The 21,670-nt window shown below is 48.0% G+C and overlaps 1 protein-coding gene across 4 annotated transcripts in view; it reads right to left on the bottom strand.

The window, feature by feature from the left end:
- The window catches only part of PRRX1 (paired related homeobox 1), a 79,856-nt gene extending 58,550 nt beyond the window's left edge, over positions 1-21,306 (bottom strand). Inside the window, exon 1 of one of the 4 annotated variants that reach the window (XM_058702147.1) lies at positions 20,022-21,306. In XM_058702147.1, coding sequence (XP_058558130.1) covers positions 20,022-20,262 — 241 coding nt within the window. In that variant the 5' untranslated portion in view covers positions 20,263-21,306. The remainder of the gene's footprint in view (positions 1-20,021) is intronic. The other 3 variants (XM_058702149.1, XM_058702148.1, XM_058702146.1) reach the window with 3 other exon arrangements.
- Between the last annotated feature and the right edge of the window lie 364 nt (positions 21,307-21,670).

Raw genomic sequence — 21,670 nt, 5'->3', positions numbered from 1 at the left:
TTAAACTGGCTACTCACTTCTGCTCTGCCTGACAGACTCTTTAATCTCATCTCCACATAGTTAATATCTTCTTTTCATTCATATCTCTCTGCTCAAATAACCTTGGTTCGTCTCCTTTATAGGACTTACTATTATTTATGATTGGCTTATTTATCTAGTTGTTTATTCGCTTGTGTATTGCCTTCTTTTCCTAGGAGAGCATGAGGCTGATGAGAAGAAGCAAGTTGTGTTTTTCACCTGAACCCCCAGGCCCTGGAATAGTGACTGGCACACAGCAGGCACTCAATACACATTCGCTGAACGTAAGACAAAGTAAGTGACAGAAAGAGTAGAGAGGGAATCTGTTCTGCAATCATAACAGACTTAAGCCTAGGCCTCCAACTTTGTCGTATCAGCACATCCCCGAAGACGGGGCCAGGGTTGATTGAGCGCTTGTCCAGATGATGGCCATTCAGCATTTTATCCCCACTCATCTCTTGCTCTGTTGTTTCTCTTCCTCACTGAGGACTCTGGAGAAGACGGGTGAGCAGGATGACGGAGGCACTGAGACGTTAGTGGCATTCTTAAAGAGGCCATGCAATGTGCCCATGCCATAGAGGGTGACGGGAGAGCACACAGGAGGAGCACCGAATACAGACACTGATGGTCAGGGTGGGTGTTGCAGCAGGCTGCCCGGAGATTAAATTCATTTAGGTCTAAAGTTTACCCGGCACTGGTCCTACACCAATAAAGAGGGCAAGACATCCCCTTGCCCCTCACCGCTGAGATGCTTTCTTCCAGAAGCAACACCCTGGCTGCCTCCACCATCACTACAGTTCATCTGCATCATACATTTACCAGCCTTTTGGGGGCTTCCAGGGAACCTAATCACTGCTTCCAACATTGCATCTGGAAAATGAATTTCGGGCTCCAAACAACCAGATCAGACTGTCTGAATCTTTCAAATAAAATCCTATTCTCGGGGCACCTGGGTGGCTCAGTCGGTTGAGCGTCCGACTTCGGCTCGGCTCAGGTCACGATCTCGCGGTTCGTGAGTTCGAGCCCCGTGTCAGGCTCTGTGCTGACAGCTCAGAGCCTGGAGCCTGTTTCAGATTCTGTGTCTCCCTCTCTCTGCCCCTCCCCTGCTCATGCTCTGTCTCTCTCTGTCTCAAAAATAAATTTAAGGGGCGCCTGGGTGGCGCAGTCGGTTAAGCGTCCGACTTCAGCCAGGTCACGATCTCGCGGTCCGTGAGTTCGAGCCCCGCGTCAGGCTCTGGGCTGATGGCTCGGAGCCTGGAGCCTGTTTCCGATTCTGTGTCTCCCTCTCTCTCTGCCCCTCCCCCGTTCATGCTCTGTCTCTCTCTGTCCCAAAAATAAATAAAAAACGTTGAAAAAAAAAAAATAAATAAATTTAAAAACATTTTAAATCCTATTCTCAACTTTAAAAACACACATACAAACAAAGGAGCACCACTCATTCCCATAGAGGAAGAGAATTGAACCAGAAATTTTGGATCTGCCTTTTTTTTTTCCCCTCCATATTCCAATCCAGCATTAGAACTGACACAAATCCAAAGCTTTGTGCCACCTGCGAGGTAAGGTAAGACAGATCCACATACACCTGATTTAATCTTCAACAGACTTGTCAAAAATACATTGCTATTCTTCCAGCTTCATACGATTATAGTTCAGAGGGGCATGGTGGCATGTCCAAGGTCAGAGGCGTGATCCGAAACAATTCTTCACCTTCAGGAAAGCCCTCTGGTTCACCCGGTTTCTTCTCTCGTACTATCTTCCTACTCACTCTTTCATTCAAGTTCCCCGCGCCCCATAATTAACCTCAGTTTAGCTGCTCAACTGTCACTAAAATATCCAGTGCCACAGGGGTTTTCTTTACAAAGATACAATTTCCTGATGGATTATTTGCATGTTTTCACTTATAATACCAATACACAGTCCAGGACTACAGTCACCGGAGTTCTGTGTTCCACTCAATAAATGTCGCAGAGAAGCCATTAAGCTCAACCAGCTCCTTCCAATTTTCTAGCCACCGGAGGGTAAAGGCGAGGACAATGGAACACAGTGTTCCAGAGGGGTCAAGACAAGTTCTGGTTTTGTCAAGACTACCTTTGAGGCTTCAGGCAAGTTGCTAAGCCTCCTCGGAGCCTCAAAGCCTATTTGTAAATCAGGGCGACAATATCTACCACTCAACCTTATTTCTGAAAATTTAAACAACGTAAGTAGTACAAATCACCCAGCACATTACATGGTCATGTTGGGTGCTCAATAAATCTTAATTTCTTTCCTTTAGAAAAGACTTAGGGAATCTTAATTTCCTTCCCTTTTTTTTCCCCTTCTCCCATTGAGAGACCCCCCCCCCCCACCAAGGCACTAGATAGGTGGGGTCATTTCTGAGCAACAGGGCCCAACACCATGAAATACGTAGACTAATCCACCTTCCCTTTGCTAACCCAGAAACCTTCTTTGTTATCTGATTGATTCCTTTTGTATCCTTACGGGACACTGGGAATAAAACCACATTTTATAGTTCCATTCTCAAAGTCAGTATCACATTCGGGACTGTCTTTCTATAGAAACTCAGAAAACTGCATTCACACTCGGAGGCCCAGCTGTCTTGGGTAACTGTTCCTGCAAAAGGAAAACTCATTGGGAAGGTGAGTCAGCCGGGACAACTTTCAGGACAATCACAGCCGAGGCCAGCATCTGCAAAGGTCTGAAATATGGGATGTTATGACACTTGGTGAATTACTTCTGACGTACTTAATTATGCAACGACAAGATTTGCAGGACCATAACCACACAGTTCCCCTGGGTATGCTGCCAGTGTGCTCCACAAATGATTAAATATAAAATAAACAACAGCTAACTGTGAGTTATGAAGTTGTAATTCCGCCAAGGGGGCTCCAGTGATGTCAGAAACCACCAGAGCAAAGTTCATGTCACCAAAGGATCCCAGATGGGCTCGGAGGCCTGTTACACAGCAGTTGTCTCTGCTGCAGAGAGGGCTCCAAAAAAGCCTTTCTCTTTGCTTTTTGGCCCTTCTCGTCTCTGCAAGCGCCCTCCATTCTTTTTCTCATCCTCTGAGCTTTCTAAAGTCACACAAACCTTGCTTTTCCAAATGAGTTAAATGGTCTGTCATTTAAGAGGCTATTTCTATCGGGGCGCCCGGGTGGCTCAGCCAGTCAAGCGTTGGACTTCGGCTCAGGTCATGATCTCGTGGGCGGTGAGTTCGAGCCCCACGTCAGGCTCTGTGCTGACAGCTCAGAGCCTGGAGCCTGCTTCGACTCTGTGTCTCCCTCTCTCTCTGCCCCTTCCCCACTTATGCTGTCTCTCCTTCAAAACTAAACAAACAAATAAACATAAAAAAATATATTTTTTTAAAGAGGCTATTTCTATTCTCCCCTCCTCCCCATATACACACGTTTTGGAAAGCAATCTGTGAATTTACACATACTTCATTAGGAAAAAAAAGCTTAATATATAATAGAAAATCTGGTTAATTCAAAAGCCTTGCAGCGTACCTTAAAAGGAGACATTTCAGATGCAGCTTTAGTATATGCCAAGTCTAATACCCCACGGATGGAATATACTTGTCTTTAAACAGGGCAAGGTTGGAAAAGTTACACTGAAATTTCAAATACAGCCTTCTCACCGCGAGTGTCTGAAAAAGAGGGTAAATTTAAAGACTTGGTGCCTCCACCCAAAAGCTCCTGAATTAAAATTCTGGGAGTAGAGTCCAGCACTCCGTGTTGTAACACCCTCCAGGCGATTCTGGTGAGTGCTAATGTTGGAGAACTACTGGTCTGTAACTAACGGCACCCAAGGCTGAGTCTGGACTTGGCTTCTACTCGGTAATGCAGGACCGTGTCCGTCTGAAAATCCCCCCCCCCCCCCACCGAGTTTCTGGCGGGTCCTCAGGGGTGCCTCCAGCATGCTGATGGAAAGCCTAGTCAGTTACCATGCGACACCCCACAGTGGTTTTCCTCTGTAGTATGAGTTTATGAAGTTATGCAGCACCTTATCAACTCAGGCTTCGGGGTTTTGTTTAGAAAACGTTGCGATCCATCCTACTCATTGAATGGTTTTTAATAAAATTCTATATACCAACAAAAAAAAAAAAAACCACTTGGCTTTTTGAGACCATGTAGAGAATGAGTAAGCAAAATTGCATAAACATTGGGAGAAAACTGGGCTTTATCAACCATCAGACAGCAAGGAAGGACTTTGTAAAGAAAAGAGACACACAATACTGAAATACAGCTTCCTAAATGTGGCATACTTTCATCTGAAAATGTACTTAAAACTAAAGTCAAATTGTAAATATTAGTGTCTGTGTGATAGCGTGCCCTGTCTTTGGCACAAGGTTTTTCTTCTAGAATAAGAGTTGAGAGGGGCGCCTGGGTGGCTCAGTCGGTTGAGGGTCCGACTTCAGCTCAGGTCGCGATCTTGCGGTTCGTGAGTTCAAGCCCCGCATCAGGCTCTGTGCTGATGGCTCAGAGCCTGGAGCCTGTTTCAGATTCTGTGTCTCCCTCTCTCTGACCCTCCCCCGTTCATGCTCTGTCTCTCTGTCTCAAAAATAAATAAACGTTTAAAAAAAATTTTTAAAAAAGAGTTGAGATAGCAATCACCTAAAATTAGCCACAGTTAGGATTTTTACAACCTTCAAGAATCACCTTAGTTTCACCTTAAATGGTGCGTCTTTCTTTTTTTTTTTTTAAATATGTGAAGCATTTAAAACAGTACCAGGCATCTAGTGAGTGCTTCATGCATTCATTTACTCAGTAACTGCTTATTAAAGTCATTTACAATAGGAAAAGCACCATCTGTTCTCTGACGTATAAAACATCTTCCTGTCTGCCCTTGTCTTGAAAACCTTACATACCTGGTTGAAGAGATAAGACTAATGCTTAGGGAGAATTTAGTAACAACGGACCACACGGGACACAATGGACGGCACACACAAAAAGACGTCATTCGACCAATCGCTATTGGTAGAGAACACGGTCTGCGTCCGTGTTGTCAAACCTTATGGCATATGAAAATCATCTGCAGTCAAAAGGCACATGTTTGGGAGATGCTGATTCACTGGCTATAGACTGGGATCCTGGAATCTGCATTGGAAGATATTTCAGTTCATTCTGATGAAGAGGAACCAGGCATCATCACCCTTTAAGATATGCAGGATTCAACTGTAAGCACATTAGAGAAAGAATCCGATTATCTGTTATTTCTCTTTACCTCTTTCCTCTAAATCAATAGAAATGAATAGCATATGGAGACACATAGAAGGTGGAAATGCAGGAAACAAGGACCAAAGGAAAGTTTTCCTACATGAGGAAGGATTCCGTGTTCTCTAAAGGAGAACAGTAATCCAGCTATCCACACCCCAAACAGACACTACATAATACTGTAAAGCACACACAGCATTTTTAGCAAACACACAAACACTTTTCCATATGTCAGAATGGATATTCCTGACAGATCCGTACTCCTAATCTCGACTAATACCCACTGAGCATGCTTACAAGCTGACTCCCCTCTCTTTTGCATAAAACGTACAGTAAACTGCTTCTCTAGACCAGCACACAAGTCATGCGACAAACTCATCCAAGTCCCTCACCACCAGTGACCCGTTTTCTCCCCATGGACCAAGGAGATGCGCATCTATTACCAAAGAAGCTCATCTATTACCAAGCATCGTTAATTGTTTGGCAAAAAAACAAAGAGCCCTGGATGCTTTATGATAGAGAAATATTTCAAAGCAACATATCTGAAAGCAGGTCACATATCAAACTGGGGGACAGATGTTTATCCTACTCGCCTGGTTGGGAAATCCAAGTTGGCACAAGAATGGCAACTTCACATATGATCACTGTTAGTGTGGCGAGTATTATTCATGTATAAAAAATTAAATAAACCCAAGAAATCTCAGAGGGGTGTTAAGACAGTGCTATGTCAGAGATATTACACTACCGAGAAAATTTAACAGGGCTGGCGTCCGGGAAACCTCGTGGCTGTGTCAGGTCTGGGATGAGAAGTCTTGATGTCCGATGTCCTAAGCATGTGTCGTATCTTCTCCATTAAATTCAGTGTCTAAACTGGGGCGAGGCATTTGTCTTCTTTGGTCACCGTTCAGTCCACGGTGATGGATGAAGCAAGTGGAAATAAAAACGGTTGGGGTCAACTCAAAGTTTAAGAAGATTTAGATTACTGGTTCATGCTGATGAGGAGAAGGGGTGGCCTGAAGGAGTGGACCACAGTCCGGGACTTCTGAGCCAGACTCCTGGCTCTGCCGGGCACTCATGGTGTGTCTTCTGCCCGTCATTAAAAATCATAAGGCATCAGTTCCTGACCGTAGATCAAAAACATTTGTCTATTTGCTTGCTTGGTAAGGGACATGTTGTAAGAGCGTGACTTTTGGAGTATGGGAATATTCCTAGTTTTAACGACATTAAGTGGCCTCCGACATCGATTGGGAAACCACATTGAATACATATCTGAGCCTGGAATGAGTGACACTTGTCAGAGACGTCACAGAAGTGGGAGCAGGAAAAGAGCAAGCATTTAACTGAGTGCCTTCAATGGGATGGGAAATAGGGTATTGGGGTCTTTGTTTACACTACCTCATTATTCCAAGCAACAGACTTGTGTAGTAGATATTAATGGGCCAGGTTTTTAGGTGAGGAAATCGTGACCCAGAGATGCATCTAAAGTCAAGCAGCAAGTAAATCGTAGAATCGTAATTTAGCACAGAAGTCTCTAAATACAAGGTAAAAGGCTTTGAAACCCCCAATGCCCCTAAATCTGAATGAAAGATTCTTGCTTTTGGAGGGCTGGGCATCAATCTACTGAGACACCTTCTTAGCTTTAAATTTTTGCTTGATGACATCATTTAGAAAAGTCTCTACTCGATTCCTTATGCATGATGATAAATTTGGCCCTTTATTCCTCAAGTATTTTTACAAAGGCGGTATCTTTTGAGGCCTGCTGCATTCCCACGAGGAAGACAGGTACAGTGGTTAACATGTTCCCTTTATAACACAGAATGCGAGCCAGGGGAAATAAACGAGAATTGTGCCGCATGGTCGTGTGTTACGAAGTTGGCATGCTAGTCTCCCTATTCGTGACTCAGCATTGTTTCACTGAACTATAATGCATTAACAAGAATTTGGTTGACATCAAAGATGATGAGATAGAATGAAAAAATAAATAAAATGGGATCAAGAGAGAAATCCTCAAGTCACTTAACAGTAGCTTCCTAAAATTCTCCGAGCCAGTTTTCTTACCTGTAAAAGGAAAATAATTATGCTACCCCTACCTGCTTCTTAGGACGGGTTTTATAAAACATAATAGCATGGATATATATGTTCTTGGAGTTTGTGAAGCAAGCTTTCTTTTTTTTTTTTTTAATGTTTTTTATTTATTTTTGAGAGGCAGAGAGAGACAGAGCATGCGCAGGGGAGGGGCAGAGAGAGAGGGAGACACACAATTCGAAGCAGGCTCCGGGCTCTGAGCTGTCAGCACGGAGGCCGCGCGGGGCTCGAACCCACGAACCACGAGATCATGACCTGAGCCGAAGTCGGACGCTCAACTGACTGAGCCACCCAGGTGCCCCACAAGCTTTCTTATTCATATTAATGTTATTAATTCTTTAAGACAAACTAAGACATTAACTTACACAAGTAATCAGGGAAAAGAATTAAATCCTCCCACAGTCAGAGTATATACAGTAATTCAGTTAAAATGATCGTGCTTTAAGGCCTACCCAGGCACATCTGGAATTTCTTGGCTGCTCAAGGTAAAAAGCCAAGCCAAAAAGTGCAAAACAGGGCAGAAAACAGATATTCTTACCACCCTGAGAAAGGATAATGTCAGGGCAAAGGCGGGGGGGGGGGGGGGGGGGAGGGGGAACCATACATTTAAATAGAGCTTCATATATTCTGAGTAAAACTGATCACACCCAGAAAAATCTCTTCTTCCCTGAGGGAAGCTAAGAACAGACTTCTAACAGTCAAGTGTACATGGTAGGATTTTCTGTTGCTCTTGACAGAAGGGATTCAGCCTTTGAAATATGTGGAGCAAAACTGCAGATTTCAGTTTCATGATTAATGAACTAAATTACGTTTTATTTCTTAAATGTGTTGAGGATTCATCCTGTGGTCTTCCCTCAAACTTGAGTAGGGCTGCTGAACAGCACATCTGGTTACAGGCAAAGAGCTCTCTGGGTGGTTCTCCTTTCTTCCCTCAGAAAGAGGCAACGCAGGGAACTGCAGAAACTTTTATTGGACAAGTGTGGTTTTTTAATCCTCAAATGTAATGATTATTCTCTCTGTCCCCCCTTTCCCAGGAGAAGGTGATTCATTATTAAGATATATCTAATTCATATTTTAAAAATTCTGTTCCACATGATTTTACATCACTTTTTAATACTTGCCTTAAAGAAAATATTTGCATGCATCAGGCAAATATTTTAACATCAATTTGCCTGGGAACGATGTTTAAGTATACTTCATAATAACAATTTATATTTTCTCTGTAATTATCACTTTAAGTAAGGGCTGTGGTACTGTAGACTTTCATATACGGATAAATGCGTTATTTTTTTATTTTTATAAGTGCTTCTCCTATCCAAACACACTGCTGTGTGATGACATGTGTCACTAATTACCTGACCATCATTCTACAAGGTATATAGAGAAATAAATGTTGCCTTCCTCCTCCTATGTTACAAAAGCATGTATGAGTTTTAAAACATTTCAAAGAAACGTCAAGGGGGTTTGTGAATTCGAGCCCCCCGACGGGCTCTGTGCTGACAGCTCAAAGCCTGGAGCCTGCTTCGGATTCTGGGTCTCCTTCTCTCTCTGCCCCTTCTTTGCTCATGCTCTTTCTCTCTCTCAAAAATAAATAACATCAAAAAAAAAAAAAAAAAAAAGAAACACCAAGGGGCGCCTGGGTGGCTCATTCGGTTGAGCATCTGACTTCAGCTCAGGTCATGATCTCACTGCTCGTGAGTTCGAGCCCCGTATTGGGCTCCGTGCTGATGGCTCAGAGCCTGGAGCCAGCTTCATATTCTGGCTCTCCCTCTCTCTCTGTCCCTCCCCTGCTCATGCTGTCTCAAAAATACATAAACACACAAAAAATTTTTTTTAAAAAAACATCAAGATCCAGAGATCTACAATAATAGAAAATGTGCAGTCCTTTAAGACACTTTCTCCCCACCAGTTGTGTGGAGCTCTTCCTTACCAAACTATGTAAAAACTAATTTTTTGAGCAGTAACCCTCCAACTGTGGTCCCAGAATGTCCTTTAACTACTATGCCGGCTTTTCCAATTTTAAAAGGAGACATGTTCTCATGTCTAGGGAAGGTTCCCCGCTAGAACAAGCAGAAAAGAAACAGCAACTGTTTACTCTGAAGGTCCTCACTGCTGGATGGAAATGGATCCACTGGCACCTGAGGATTCTGGGAAATGGCTGTGACTTCAGGGTTCCCACAATCCTTGAGGAGTTGCTGTTTGTTGTGCGTGTGCTGGTTGAATTTTTCTGATGAGAGCAAGTGGGTTATATGTTTGTGTATGTTCTGAATGTGGGGGAAACACAATCTTTGAAAATGAGATTAAAAATTCTTCTGTTGGGGTGCCTGGGTGGCTCAGTTGGTTAAGCCTCCGGCTCTTGATTTTGGTTCAGGTCATGATTTCAGGGCCATGGGATGGAGCCCTCCATCTGGCTTCATGCGGGGCTTGGAGCCTGCTAGGGATTCTCTCTTTCTCTCTCTCTCTCTCTCTCTCTCTCTCTCTCTCCCTCTCCCTCTGCCCCTCCCCTACTCTCTTTCTCAACGGAAAACAAAACTGCTCCATTGGTTTAAGAAAAATCAGTAATGGACGACATTAATACAAAATTGTGTAAAAAATAGAAAGGAAATATTTCAACACCAAACTATGAACTGTGTCTACCTCAGGGTGGTGAAACATGGGTGACTTTATTTTCCCATTTAAACTTTTTAGTATACAATAGAACAGTTTCTAAAATAAGCATGAATTGCACGTTGGTGTTATGCCTATATATATGCGTGTATATATATATATATATATATATATATACACGCATATATATGTATGTGTATATATATACACGCATGAGAACGAGTGAGAGAGAGTGAGTGGGGGAGGGGAAGAGAGAGAGGGGGAGAGAGAAAGAGAGTATCCCAGCAGACTCCACACTGTCTGTGCAGAGCCCCATGCAAAGCTTGAACTAACAAACCATAAGATCATGACCTGAGCTGAAGTTGGGTGCTTAACCAGACTGAGCCACCCAGGTGCCCCCATGCTTTATTTCTAAAATATTACTCTCAGCTAGAGAGTGTAAAACCAGCAGAACCACACTATACAAAGAAAGAAAGAAAGAAAGAAAGAAAGAAAGAAAGAAAGAAAGAAAGAGAGAGAGAGAGAAAGAAAGAGAGAAAGAAAAAAGAAAGGAAAGGAAAGGAAAGGAAAGGAAAGGAAAGGAAAGGAAAGGAAAGGAAAGGAAAGGAAAGGAAAGGAAAGGAAAGGAAAGGAAAGGAAAGGAAAGGAAAGAAAGAAATCTATTTACTTACACAGCTTTGCTATATACACTATGGAATATGCCTCCCCACCTCCCTACAAAACTCTCTAATCTTAAGAAAATCCTCAGGGTAAATTAACAATCATAACTCATTTAGAAAATAATTAAGCAATACTTGTAAAAGTGCCGATCACTTCTACCGGAAGCGTGGAGGAAAGGGGTTCACTCAGGCCAAAAGGAAGCAGATCAAGGAAAGAGTCTCAAGGAGGGGAGATGGGAGCAGAACCTTGCAAGGGAGCACAGGTGGGTTTGCAAAGAGAGGTGCAGAGAAAGGACATCTCATCAGAAGTGAGAGAAGCAGGAAGGAGACTAGAGGACGTGGGAAATGTCCCAGCCTCACTAGCACGCTAGGGAAAAGTAGGGGAACAGTTCTGATCTACAGTGAATGGGCAGGCTGCTGGGGCCTGGATGGAAATCCAGAAGGCACTGGTGATTTTAGAAGGTAAACTTGCTGAGATCCCGACATGGATTGGCCAGAGGTGGAAAGGAAGGAGTCAGGGTGAGCCTGTAATTTCTGAGGTTTGCATCCTGGGTTGTGATACAGAAACACAGGAAAAGCTAAAAGGGGATCGACTGGGAAAAGGGAGTGCCATACTGTCATGTTTTGTTGTTGTTCTGTGATGTTCACGTGGAAAACAGTTGAACAGGGCACTACGTATATGGATGTGCAGTTCCAAGGGGGGCCCTGAAGCTGTAACCTGGGAGTCATTAGTATGCAGACCTATGCTGAAATGGTGAGCCTGGGGGCGATCTCCCAGGCAAACAGTATAAAATGGGAAGGGAAGTAGAGGGGACCCAGTGCTTGAGCTGGATTAGAATGGGGGACCCACTAAAGATGGGGAGGTCACCCATTCACTTAAGCATTCCCTGAGCCCAGGCAACAGTTTAGCAGCTGTCCCAGTGGTATGGGACTACTGTGACCCAGACAGGTATTTGGGACAGTAGCTCTGGTGGAAAATGGAAAGAAGAGTCACGATGTACACAATTATTTAGTGTCACTTCCCAGTCTGGATTGATGACAATATGTCAATGCCCAGGCATAAAAGTTGAGATTCAATACCTATTTCCACTGGAAGATTCAACTTCATATATTTATGAATCACCTGAAAAAGAAACAAAACAGTAACCAGTTCCCCAAACCTCTATTTCCGAGAAGTCTCTAAGTACGCTAGTATAAAATGAAATATCAGAGAGAAAAAATACATGAAAATGCTTGGTTGTGTTATAAACCATTGACCTCAACAGACCCTCTCCTTTTCTGAGGATTCTAGAAAGCAGCATTTAGGGGGCTTCCAGGGTCTGTAGGCAGGAGTCTTCTGGGCAGTACACATACCTTGGGCAGCCAGTCGGGGCACAGGGCATGAAAGGTAGGGTAGGAGGGCACCTCTGGCCTCCTACCCTGACGAGGGTAGGAGGCTGGACACTGATTCCCCTACCCCCCACGAGGCCCAGGCCAACTCCACCAAGCCTAGCATGAATCTGTGTGGATAAATACAATGGAGATTGGAGAAAATGGGCTTGTCTGTAAAAATCCCAAGTGCTGGAGAGGCCTTTCAGTTTGCCCCAGAGTCAAGCTGATTAAACTTAGCACGTCCTGGCTCAAACTTTGATTGAGTTGGGCCCCTTGGCCTTTAAGTTGTATATCAGAATCCTCTTTGAAAAGATTTGGCCTCCCCATATACATTTCGAGTGCTGGGAGAGCGCCCATCTGTTTTTATGCTTATTTATAACCACAGCACCTTCCAGCACCGTGAGGTCCTTTAAAATATAATGACATGACTGATGATGAGTAATTAAGTGAATAGGGTGAATGTTCTTACTCTCAGACAAACGTTTGTGGGAAAGCAATTTCCCTTGCGGCCCCGGCCTGGCACTTCTGCTTCTAGTGAACACCCAAGCTCCGATTATCTTGGAAGGTATGTGTGAACCACCACCTCTGCTAAGAAGACAAAGTATTCTTTCTGCCCGTTCGTTCCTTGCTCCCACTGCTGCCTTGCCTTGTTGACCTCCAAGTTCAGGGTGTGGTAGGGAGCCCAGTAGAAAAACCCAAGATTTACAGAAGGGGGTTAAGAATCTTCCTCAAATGTCCTGTAAGCCATTTGCCTAAAAAGGGAGGATGAGGGGAAGCCAGGGGTCAGATCTGGGGACACACACACACACACACACACACACAAAAGACTTGGGGTAGCTGTTGTTCTTCCCTTGAGGGAAAGAGGGTTCCGCTAACCCCAGGGCCTGACTCTAGGGTGGCCAGTGTCTGTCCTGCGTGAAGACTGGGGTACAGTGAGGGTGTGTGTCACAGCTCAGCGGCCCCTCCCTAACACGCCAGCCCTCCGGCTCTCGCTCTCCCATCTGCCCCGGTTTCTTTAAGCACCTGGAGTTGATGTGCAGAAGCATCTCACCCGCCTCCACAGAGACAAAGCCTCTCCTTCCCAGGCTCCATCCCTAGCACCCGCTGACCAGGGGCATCTAGTCCCCCCCCCCCCTTCCTCCCCCTTCCTGGAATCCTGACCACCCTCATGTCAAAGGCAAGAAAGGCAGAACTCCTACCAGCTAACTCCGTGTTTCTGTGAACACGCGTGTATGGCATACATTTATGCAGTCCCTGGAGTGTCTTCGTGACACAGATATTTCCTATCTGTTGCTACTTGCGTAGACGGGTCTTCCAGCTGGTCGCTCTGCTGCCAAAGTCCAAGGATTTTGGAAGGCAAGGCCCGTCCCGCCCCGGCCCCGGGGGGAATGCGCCTCCTTTCGGCCGGAGAAGGCAAGCAGGCTCGCGGGTACATCCCGCGGCGCCCGGGGCAGCCGCCTCGCCGCCCCGGGAACTGGGAAGGCGAGGGCGGCGGTGGGGTGGGGTGTTTGCATCTTTGTTCCAGCCCAGATGAAGAGCAAGAAAATCTAAGCCACTGTCAAGCTCCGTTTCGAAAGTTAAAATCTAATTTCTCTGCTCTATCAACTCCCTCCTCCGCCGCCCCCCCCCACCCCCAAATGGAGAGCCTGCCGTTCAGGCCGGGTGCGATCTCCATTCCTGCAGAGAAGTTTCCCGAATGGTGTCTCCTCTCCCGCCCGTTAAGAAAATTCCCAGTCGCTTGCAAACAGCTCCAAGCAGACAAAACAGCAACTGGAGGACCTGTCCTTGTCCTTTCTAATAACGCGAATCATGAGGATTCAAATTAAGATGCATTTTTCAGATTCGTTCCTCATTTGAAGCTGAGTCTGGGGGTATCGATAACGGCAAAAATAAGCCTCAGAGATCTTGGGAATTAGAGCTCCCTCATTACGTGGTGCAGCAAAGACATCCAGTACCTGAGGACTGATTTCTGGTCATGACTCTCTTCCTGTATCTGAGAACTGCGGGGCGCAGAACCCTTAAGATTCCGACTGTCCCTGGGCTCTTCTGAGAAGTCACTCGTGTATGTGTGTGATTGATTTGTTCTGACAAGTTTATTTTCTTTCATAAAATTTCCTTCACCAACCACTGGTTGTGTCTTTGTTCCCCACCCCACCCTTAAAGTGACTATCGTCCCTGTAATCAGCTTCCTAGATATTTCTTCAAGAAAAGTGGTTCCAGGGCAAGTGAAATGTAGTGATTTTTTGTTAAGTCTAAAGCTAAAATCGGTAGTTCCTAATTTTCTGTACAACTACTTCCTCCAGGCTGCCTCACTTTATTAGACAAAATGACCACGCCAAGAATCTACTAATATTCAGACTACGGTGGAGACATCTTACTCAACAACTTCTACAGGTGGAAAGCAAACCCGCAGACCCCCGAACACCGATGACTGTCCCTTCCTCAGATGTCTTGGCAATGCATTTCTGCATTTCCTGATTTAATAAGAAACAGCATTTAGAGGAAAGAAGGTCGTGGCAGTTTGTTGATATTGTTATTACTGTTTGAGATAGTTTTTAATTGAGTGTTGTTAGCCTGCTCCTGGAGCTGGTGGAAATTACAAGAATCCAAATTCTTGTGGATAAACATTAATGCTGTTGACATAGACATCCTCTCTGTATTGTTGAAAAGGGAGTTAAAGGGAAACCGTTTGGGGTGGTACTCGGTCTGAGTTAAATTAAAACCGAATTCCACCGCAGAGCACCCAATCAGATTACAGTGGTGTGCACTCACAGGTAGTTCTGTAAATGTTTGGACACCAAGTGGACACAGGAAGTCAGACCTTATCCAAGTAGCTCCTGTAAATGTCTAATCTCTAGCTCAGAGGAATACTCCAAGAATCCTGTTGGTTGACCTTACGAATTGGCTTGAATAGAGGATGCTGAACCCCTAAGTTTTACTTTTTTTTCCGGGTGGAGTTCTTCCCCAAGAAACTCTTCTACCCCTTGGGGGGAGAAAAAAAAGAAGCAAAACTCAAGACTTATCTCCTTTTCTATAAACACTACTCGCCCTATTAAAAAAAAAAAAAAAAGTACCTCCTAGCCCTTCCTCTAGCTCCATCTCTCAAAGACTAAAAAATAAATATATGATCTTAGAACCGCCACGGACAGGAGGCATGCGGGGATCGCCTTGCGCGCACAAGCTCGCAGAGATCTGCGACATCCCGTTACCCTAGTCCCCGATGTGCCTGCGAAGAAGCCGAGTTCTCCCTCGGCTACCGGTCAGCTGGGGTGGCGGTCCCGCTGAAGGAGGGAGCAGGTAAGCAGGGTAGAGGGGAGGGATTGTAAAAGAAACGCATTTTAAAAAAATAAAAATCAAACTGACCTCTAGTTGAAATCTACAGATGCCATTTAAAAGTGAAAAAAGGTCTCCGAGGTGGCTGCTGGCCGGGCACGCAGTCCCAGACCCGGATCTCAGTTTATCGGAGCCAGTGGAGTAGGAAGGTATCTGTGGTTCTGAAGTTGATGGGGTTCCCCACCCCCCGCAGGGCAGGGGAGCGTATGTGACACCTTGTTCGTTTGGAGATGGTTTATTCACTCGTGTTGTAAAATCTAAAATGACGCCGCTGGGAAGACGAAGGAGCTGCTGGGCCCCTTGCGACCCCCGGTCTAATCTGAGTATGCGGGGGACCCTAAAGTTCACCATGCCAAAATGCACGGGTGCCTGACGCCTAAGATGCGGCAGAGGCGCTTGGGAGTCTTGGAAAGGGTTTCGTCACAAATGAATGGTGGAGACACCCGCTCACTGTCTTCTACAGTCGGGGGGTCTGGAGACCCGGCGAGTATTGGCAGTCTGCGGCCTCGGACTGTACAGGCCCGGATCCCTGACCTTCGCACTCCGGGCTGCCCTTCTCCCCAGGGCGGGTGAAAGTCACCAGACTGTCAAATTCTCCAAAATATTAAGAGAAGGAGGCCATCCAGCGCCCTGCTCCTGCCTGTCAGATAAACAGGATTTGCCACCTCTCCTCTGGACTTGACCTGCGACCATAGGGGCTCCGCGACCTGTCTTGATTCTGGATTTCACTGCCTCCTATAAAGAGAAAAAAATCTCCAGGCTACCTTTAAAATGATATATTTCCTTGGCTCCTCTTTGAATCAAGATCACTGAGGCCCAAATTCAGAGTGCCAGCACCGGCTCCAGGGCCCCAGGGTGGTGCCGCAAAAATTTCTGGCGCCGTGGGTGTTACAAATGCTGAAACTCCAAGGAAATTGATATTCTGATGTGAATTCCAACTAGGAAGCACCCTAGAGAACATTCCCGCTCCCCTGGGTGTACCTCGTGCAGGGAGGAGCCGGCAGAGCTGGGCCCAGGGAGTGTGGCGGGCGACTCCTTCGCGCCGCGTTTACACCTCTCCCTTTGTGACAAATCGATTTCCCGCGCCGCTGTTCTGCATTTGCATCCCGCCGAGGCCCGGGGCCCAGCTGCGCCCGGTGCACACTTAGCACCGGCTTGGGACTGTGTGCGTGTGTGCACGCGTGTCTAATTGACTTTCCGTCTACCTTTTTATGACTACATGTGTTTCCAACAAAAGGTCTTATTAGGACAATCTGGTTTCACTAATTTAGAGGTTGGGAACGTGGAAGGCAGGCGCTTTTTTTTTTTTTTTTAAGAGTTTGCAGAAGTTCAGATTAAGAAATGACAGCGGGATGCACCGTGGTCCTAGGAGTAGGTCTGCCTATTTTTATGACCTGTTCCTCTTTCCTCTCGCTGGCTTCCCCTGTTCCACCCCCTTCACACTCCACACTGCCCCCATTAGCCACTGGATTCCTAACTGTTAAAGAACCGTTTCTTTAACACTTAAGGCATTTGAACCCAGAAGTCTGAGAAATTTACTGGGCTGGGGAAATCAGTAAGAGGGAAAAGAAATCATTCTACAGAGAAGAAAGTGCAATGAATATCAACCGAGGAGGAAACAGAATTGTGCTGAGGAGTGACAGAGATCAGTGAGGTCTTACTAAGGTCGGCCCAGGTTATAACTGGAGAATTTGCAATATCGTTGTAAATGAAACCTGTTTTACTAACGGGAGCTGAAAAGAATATTTAGGAAGAACAGGTTTCTATGTCACTGAGAGAGTAAACCCGGGTCTTCTACATGTGCCCCATCCCTCTGAAGATTATGGCTTCCCACTTTGGGGTAGACTGCCAGCAGGCTGCAAGGGGCACCTGATTCTTGGGGTCATTCTCCGTCCCTTTCAGGCTCCAGAGCCCAGCTTTAGTCGTCTGCCTGAAGACTCCTCTCTTCTCTGACTCGCCCTGGGAGCCTCACTGTCCACTGCCCACTGGAAGCCCAGCAGGGCCCAGTGGGGGGCCCCACTCGAGCAGCTCACGACAGCTTCCTTCGAGACCCCTGATGGCGGACCCGACGACTGAGGACAAGGGTCCTCCTGAACACTATCACCCCACTCACCAGACCTTCCTATTCTCATCTCAGAGATGAGTGAGGAGGTTGAGGAAACAGGGCTTCTAAAAGCAACAACTATTTGTTGGAAGAATAGGCCCCAGTCATCTCCAGAAAGCCAGGCCTTGTTGTGTTTCTCTGCTACTTTCTTAGCAGAAAGGGGTCACTTTGTCCCCATCAGCGCGGTCTGCATTTCTGCTACCTTCTTCCAGAACCGTCTGTCCACCATCCTTCCTTAAACAGCCTCTCTTTGGCTGGCACCCGAGCCTCAGTTTCCTCTCGGGGGCCCACTCCCCACCAGGCCTGTCGTTACTCCTTGAAACTCAGAGATGCGTTCAAGAATGAAGGGGGCGGGTTCCCGAAGTTCGCATCCCCTTCCCTCCGGACACACGGTCCCCAACTTCGGTCGCTGCGCTTTTTGTGTCCTTCCGCACCACGGCGGACGCCACGTGCGCAGCGCGACCTCTGGCCATGCCAGGTCTGGGTCTCACAGGGGCCACCACCGCGCGCCACCTACACCTCAGGCGTTTCCCAGGCGGCCTCCACAATCCAGAGTCGTTCCATTCGCACCAGGAGGCCACCAGGAACCCGAGCTCCCTTCTCGTGGCGTTCCCTCGGCAGCCCTCCAGCCCTCTTGTATCCGGCGCCCATCGAGGCCGACGCGGGCCCCGGACTCGCTGTGACCACCGGCCTTGGGCCTGCTTTTCACATCCCTCTGCTTGTTTTAGGGGTAAAGCCACACTGGTTGGTCTCGCCCGCCCCATCCTGGTCTTTTCACGCAGCCGTTTCTTCACGACCGTGTTTTCGGTTGTGGGTCCAGCCTCCAGTTCTCCGAACAGCGATAAATGTGGCGATTAATAATTAACCAGGGCGAAAGGAGAACCGCGGAAGGTGCGGAATCAGAGAAGCTGGGCGATTCGGTAGCCTAGTCTCCCTGTGCTTTGCATATTTAAATTTTCCCTAGCGAAACGTTTAAAAAACAATCACATTCTGCCGCGCATTCTCTTGGAGCTCCTAGTGTGTACGCCAGCAATTAACTCCTGCTGCGGACGCGTGCAGCGCGAGCAACCCCCCTCCCTTCCACCCCTTCCAGGCTCCAATATCTTCAAGAGAGCCTCCGCCGCTGTGTCCAGCCATTGCCCGGGACTTGGGGACACCGGGTCTTCATTCCTCAGAGCTGGCCTTCTTTCTGTAGTAACAGAGCAGGCCACATTTCCATCAGCCTGAACTCCCCGTCGCCCTCTGCCTCTGGGAATACGTAGGGTGGATCGACCCCAGTTCGATTTGGGCTGAAAAACGCGGAGGGGATCCTAGGCCTGGACCCAGGAAGCTGGGCGAGGGGCAGGCGGCCTGCCCGAGCAAGGGGCTTCCCCTGCCGCCTGCTTCTTTGCAGCCCTTTGCCCGGGCCTTGCTTCCAGCTGTCTCTGGGTCCTGTTTGCTTTGTCTATTTCCCGAGAGTCTGATATTGGCTTTTTTTTTTTTTTTTTTAAACCATGGAATGCCGGCGGGTCTCCTGTGTCTACAGGTTCCCAATTTGAAGACCAAATAAATAATGACACAGAAAGGAATTAGCTTCATTTAAAAACTTCCAGCCGAGTTGAGACCCTTGAAATCTCAAAGAGGAAATATCAACCCCCATGTCACCTGGGATGAGCCAGGTGACAGGTCTGTTACAGACCCCAGAACGTAGGGATACATTTGGGGGTCACCTTTTAAGGCATGGTTAATGCGGCCAGCGAGATTTCCACGGAGACGCGGTATATCAGTAGGGAAGGATGGGGAAGGGAGACTGTACGGGGACTTTTCTCGAGGTCTTAGGGCCAATAGGGAGAGCTCCTCGAATGTGACACTAGGCTCGGCTTTGGGGCCCGCGCTTCCCCTGCGCATCTCTCGGGTGCGGGACCGTGCGGGCTGGGAGCTCGGGTTTCACCCCAAAGGACACTCCCTCTGCTTCGCCGAGTCTTCCCCAGGCACAGGCCTTTGATTCCGCCGGGGGTCTCGAACCCAACCGCAGGTGGAGGGCGGCCACCGCCGGGCATAGAGAGCGGCTGGGCGGCTGGGGCTGGGCGCTCCAAGCGGCCCCTCCCGCACGCCCCGGCCTCGGGAGCCCCGCGCGCCGGGGCCGCGCGGGTGTCGCCGCTGTGCGCCGTGCCCTCCTCCTCCTCTGCCCCGCCTGCCTCCGAACCCGCGCTCGCGACCCGGGAGGAGCCCCCCCGACCCGGCTTGGCGCCTTTAACCTTCCGCCTTCCCGAACAGGGCAGGCTCCCCGCCTTTACACCCCTCGGGGACCCTTGCCCAGCCAGCCCGGTTGCCCCGCGTCGCCGCGCGCGCCCCGGACTGAGGGGCGGCCCAGTGGGTTTCAGAGACAGTCGGCGGCGGGCAGAGTCCCCGACCCCGACCTCGGGGCCTCTCCCTGCAGCGGCCGCCTGGGCTACGCCCTCGTCAGAGCCCTCCTTTCCTCCCCGTCTGTGACCGGCCCTTCCTCCGTCCACTGCCACCACCTCTCCTCGCCCCCTCTCTCTCCCCTGGCCTTGGCGGGCTGCAGGCGCCCGGCCGGGACCCCCAGCGTCCCCAACCCCCCACCCCCACCCTGTCCCGGACACACACTCCCGCGGGCATGCGCCCCTCACTCACTGTCCTGCTGCGGGGTGTCGCTGCCGCTGGTGAGTCCCGGCGACTCCAGTAGGCTCCGGCCGGCCTCGCCCACGCTCTCGTCCGCCTGCGCCGCCACCATGTCCCCGGCTTCCTCCAGGTCTAGCAGGTGACTGACGGAGAAGTTCTTTTTCGCCTGCAGGGTGTCGAGGTTGCCCGGGCTGTCCAAGCGGCCGCCCAGCGCCGGTTGCCGCTCCAGAACGTGCCCGTAGCTGGAGGTCATGGTCTCCCCCTCCGATCCCACCCACCCCCCTCTTCCCGCTCGAATCAACACCAAACGCTGTGGGCGCGAGGGGGGAGAGGAGCCGAGTGGGGAAGAGAGAGGGGGGAGTGGAGAGAGAGTGAGAGAGAGAGAGAGAGAGAGAGAGAAGGAGGGGAAGGACAAAAAAAAAAAAAATTGGAAAGAGGGCGGGGGACCCCCTTCTGCGGAGCAGAGTTCTGCACCAACAGCCTTCGACAGCCTCGGTTGCTTTCCTGAGGCCAAGTCCGGCGCGGTCCAAGGAGATAATCCACACCAAAAAATAAAATTAAAAAGTCACCCTATGTTCAAGTCAGGAGAAAAAAATTCCTTCCAGCTCTCCAAAAGCGTCCACACGCACACACTAAAAATAATAATAAGGGGGAGAAAGGAAAGGGGAGGCCAGCAGGGCGGGGGAGTTAGGCAAACAGAAGAAGAGAGAAGAAGGGGTGGGAGAGAAGAATCAAAGTGGGGTTTTTTTTTTCAAGGTTAAAAAAGTTATTCCCAGGCAAGAGTTCAAGCACCAACAGAAGAAGGCTTGTTCCAGCTTTAAAACATCTTCAAGAAAACGTGTTCCCCCTCTCTGCACTCCTGTGGATTCTCAGGAGTGACTAAAGTTTCAGGAGGAGAGGGTGATGTCTTGCAGATGTATTGGAGAGCAGGATTCTCACTTTACTTTTCGTAAGAAGAAAAAAAAGGGCTTCAAGAGTCCGAAGGAGGGTGGTGGTGGGTTTCCCCCCTTTCCCTTCTCTCTCTCCCCCTCTTCTTGCTGAGCTCCTTTTTCCTTCTCAGTTGGATCAAGAAGCTCTCTGGCACTTCAAAAGGCACAAACTGGCATGCAGAGGAGGCTTTGTAGGGAATACAAGAAAATTGGAGACCCCTGGGAGGGCAGATCTCGACTTAATAGGAGCCTGTAATTACGTGGCAAAGCCTTTGTGCGGTGCCTGACGTTTTACAGACCCCCTTTCTCCATCACAATCTCCTTCTTCCTCCTTTCCCTCGGACCAAAAAACAGTCTGATTAAGAAAACCCCCTTTGCCAACATCTGAGCAAGAGAGAAAGAGAGAGGGAGGGAGCCAGAGAGGGAGGAGGGAGCGAAAAGGGAGGGAAGAGAAAGCGAGAGAGCCCCTTTGGATTTTTTAAGTAAAGGTCTAATTATCATTCCCCTGCAATAGTATCACGGGGAGGAAAGACAAACTGAAACCCACAGTCACTTCAAACGGACTGATTATTTTGCTTGGGCATTAACTCCTCCAGATTTGTTTAAGATCTTGTTGGAAAATCTCATTTGCATGTTTTGATAACAGCTGCGGGGAAACTTGTTGGAAAAAAATCCACAACTATCTCAATCAAATTTTCTTCTCTCTCTCTCTGCCTTTTTTTTTTTTTTTTT

This window comes from Neofelis nebulosa, chromosome 15, assembly GCF_028018385.1.
Source record: "Neofelis nebulosa isolate mNeoNeb1 chromosome 15, mNeoNeb1.pri, whole genome shotgun sequence".
NCBI classification, from domain to species: Eukaryota; Metazoa; Chordata; class Mammalia; order Carnivora; family Felidae; genus Neofelis; species Neofelis nebulosa.
The sequence above is the reverse complement of the archived record's forward strand: the minus strand, read 5'-3'. Positions and strand labels throughout refer to the sequence as shown.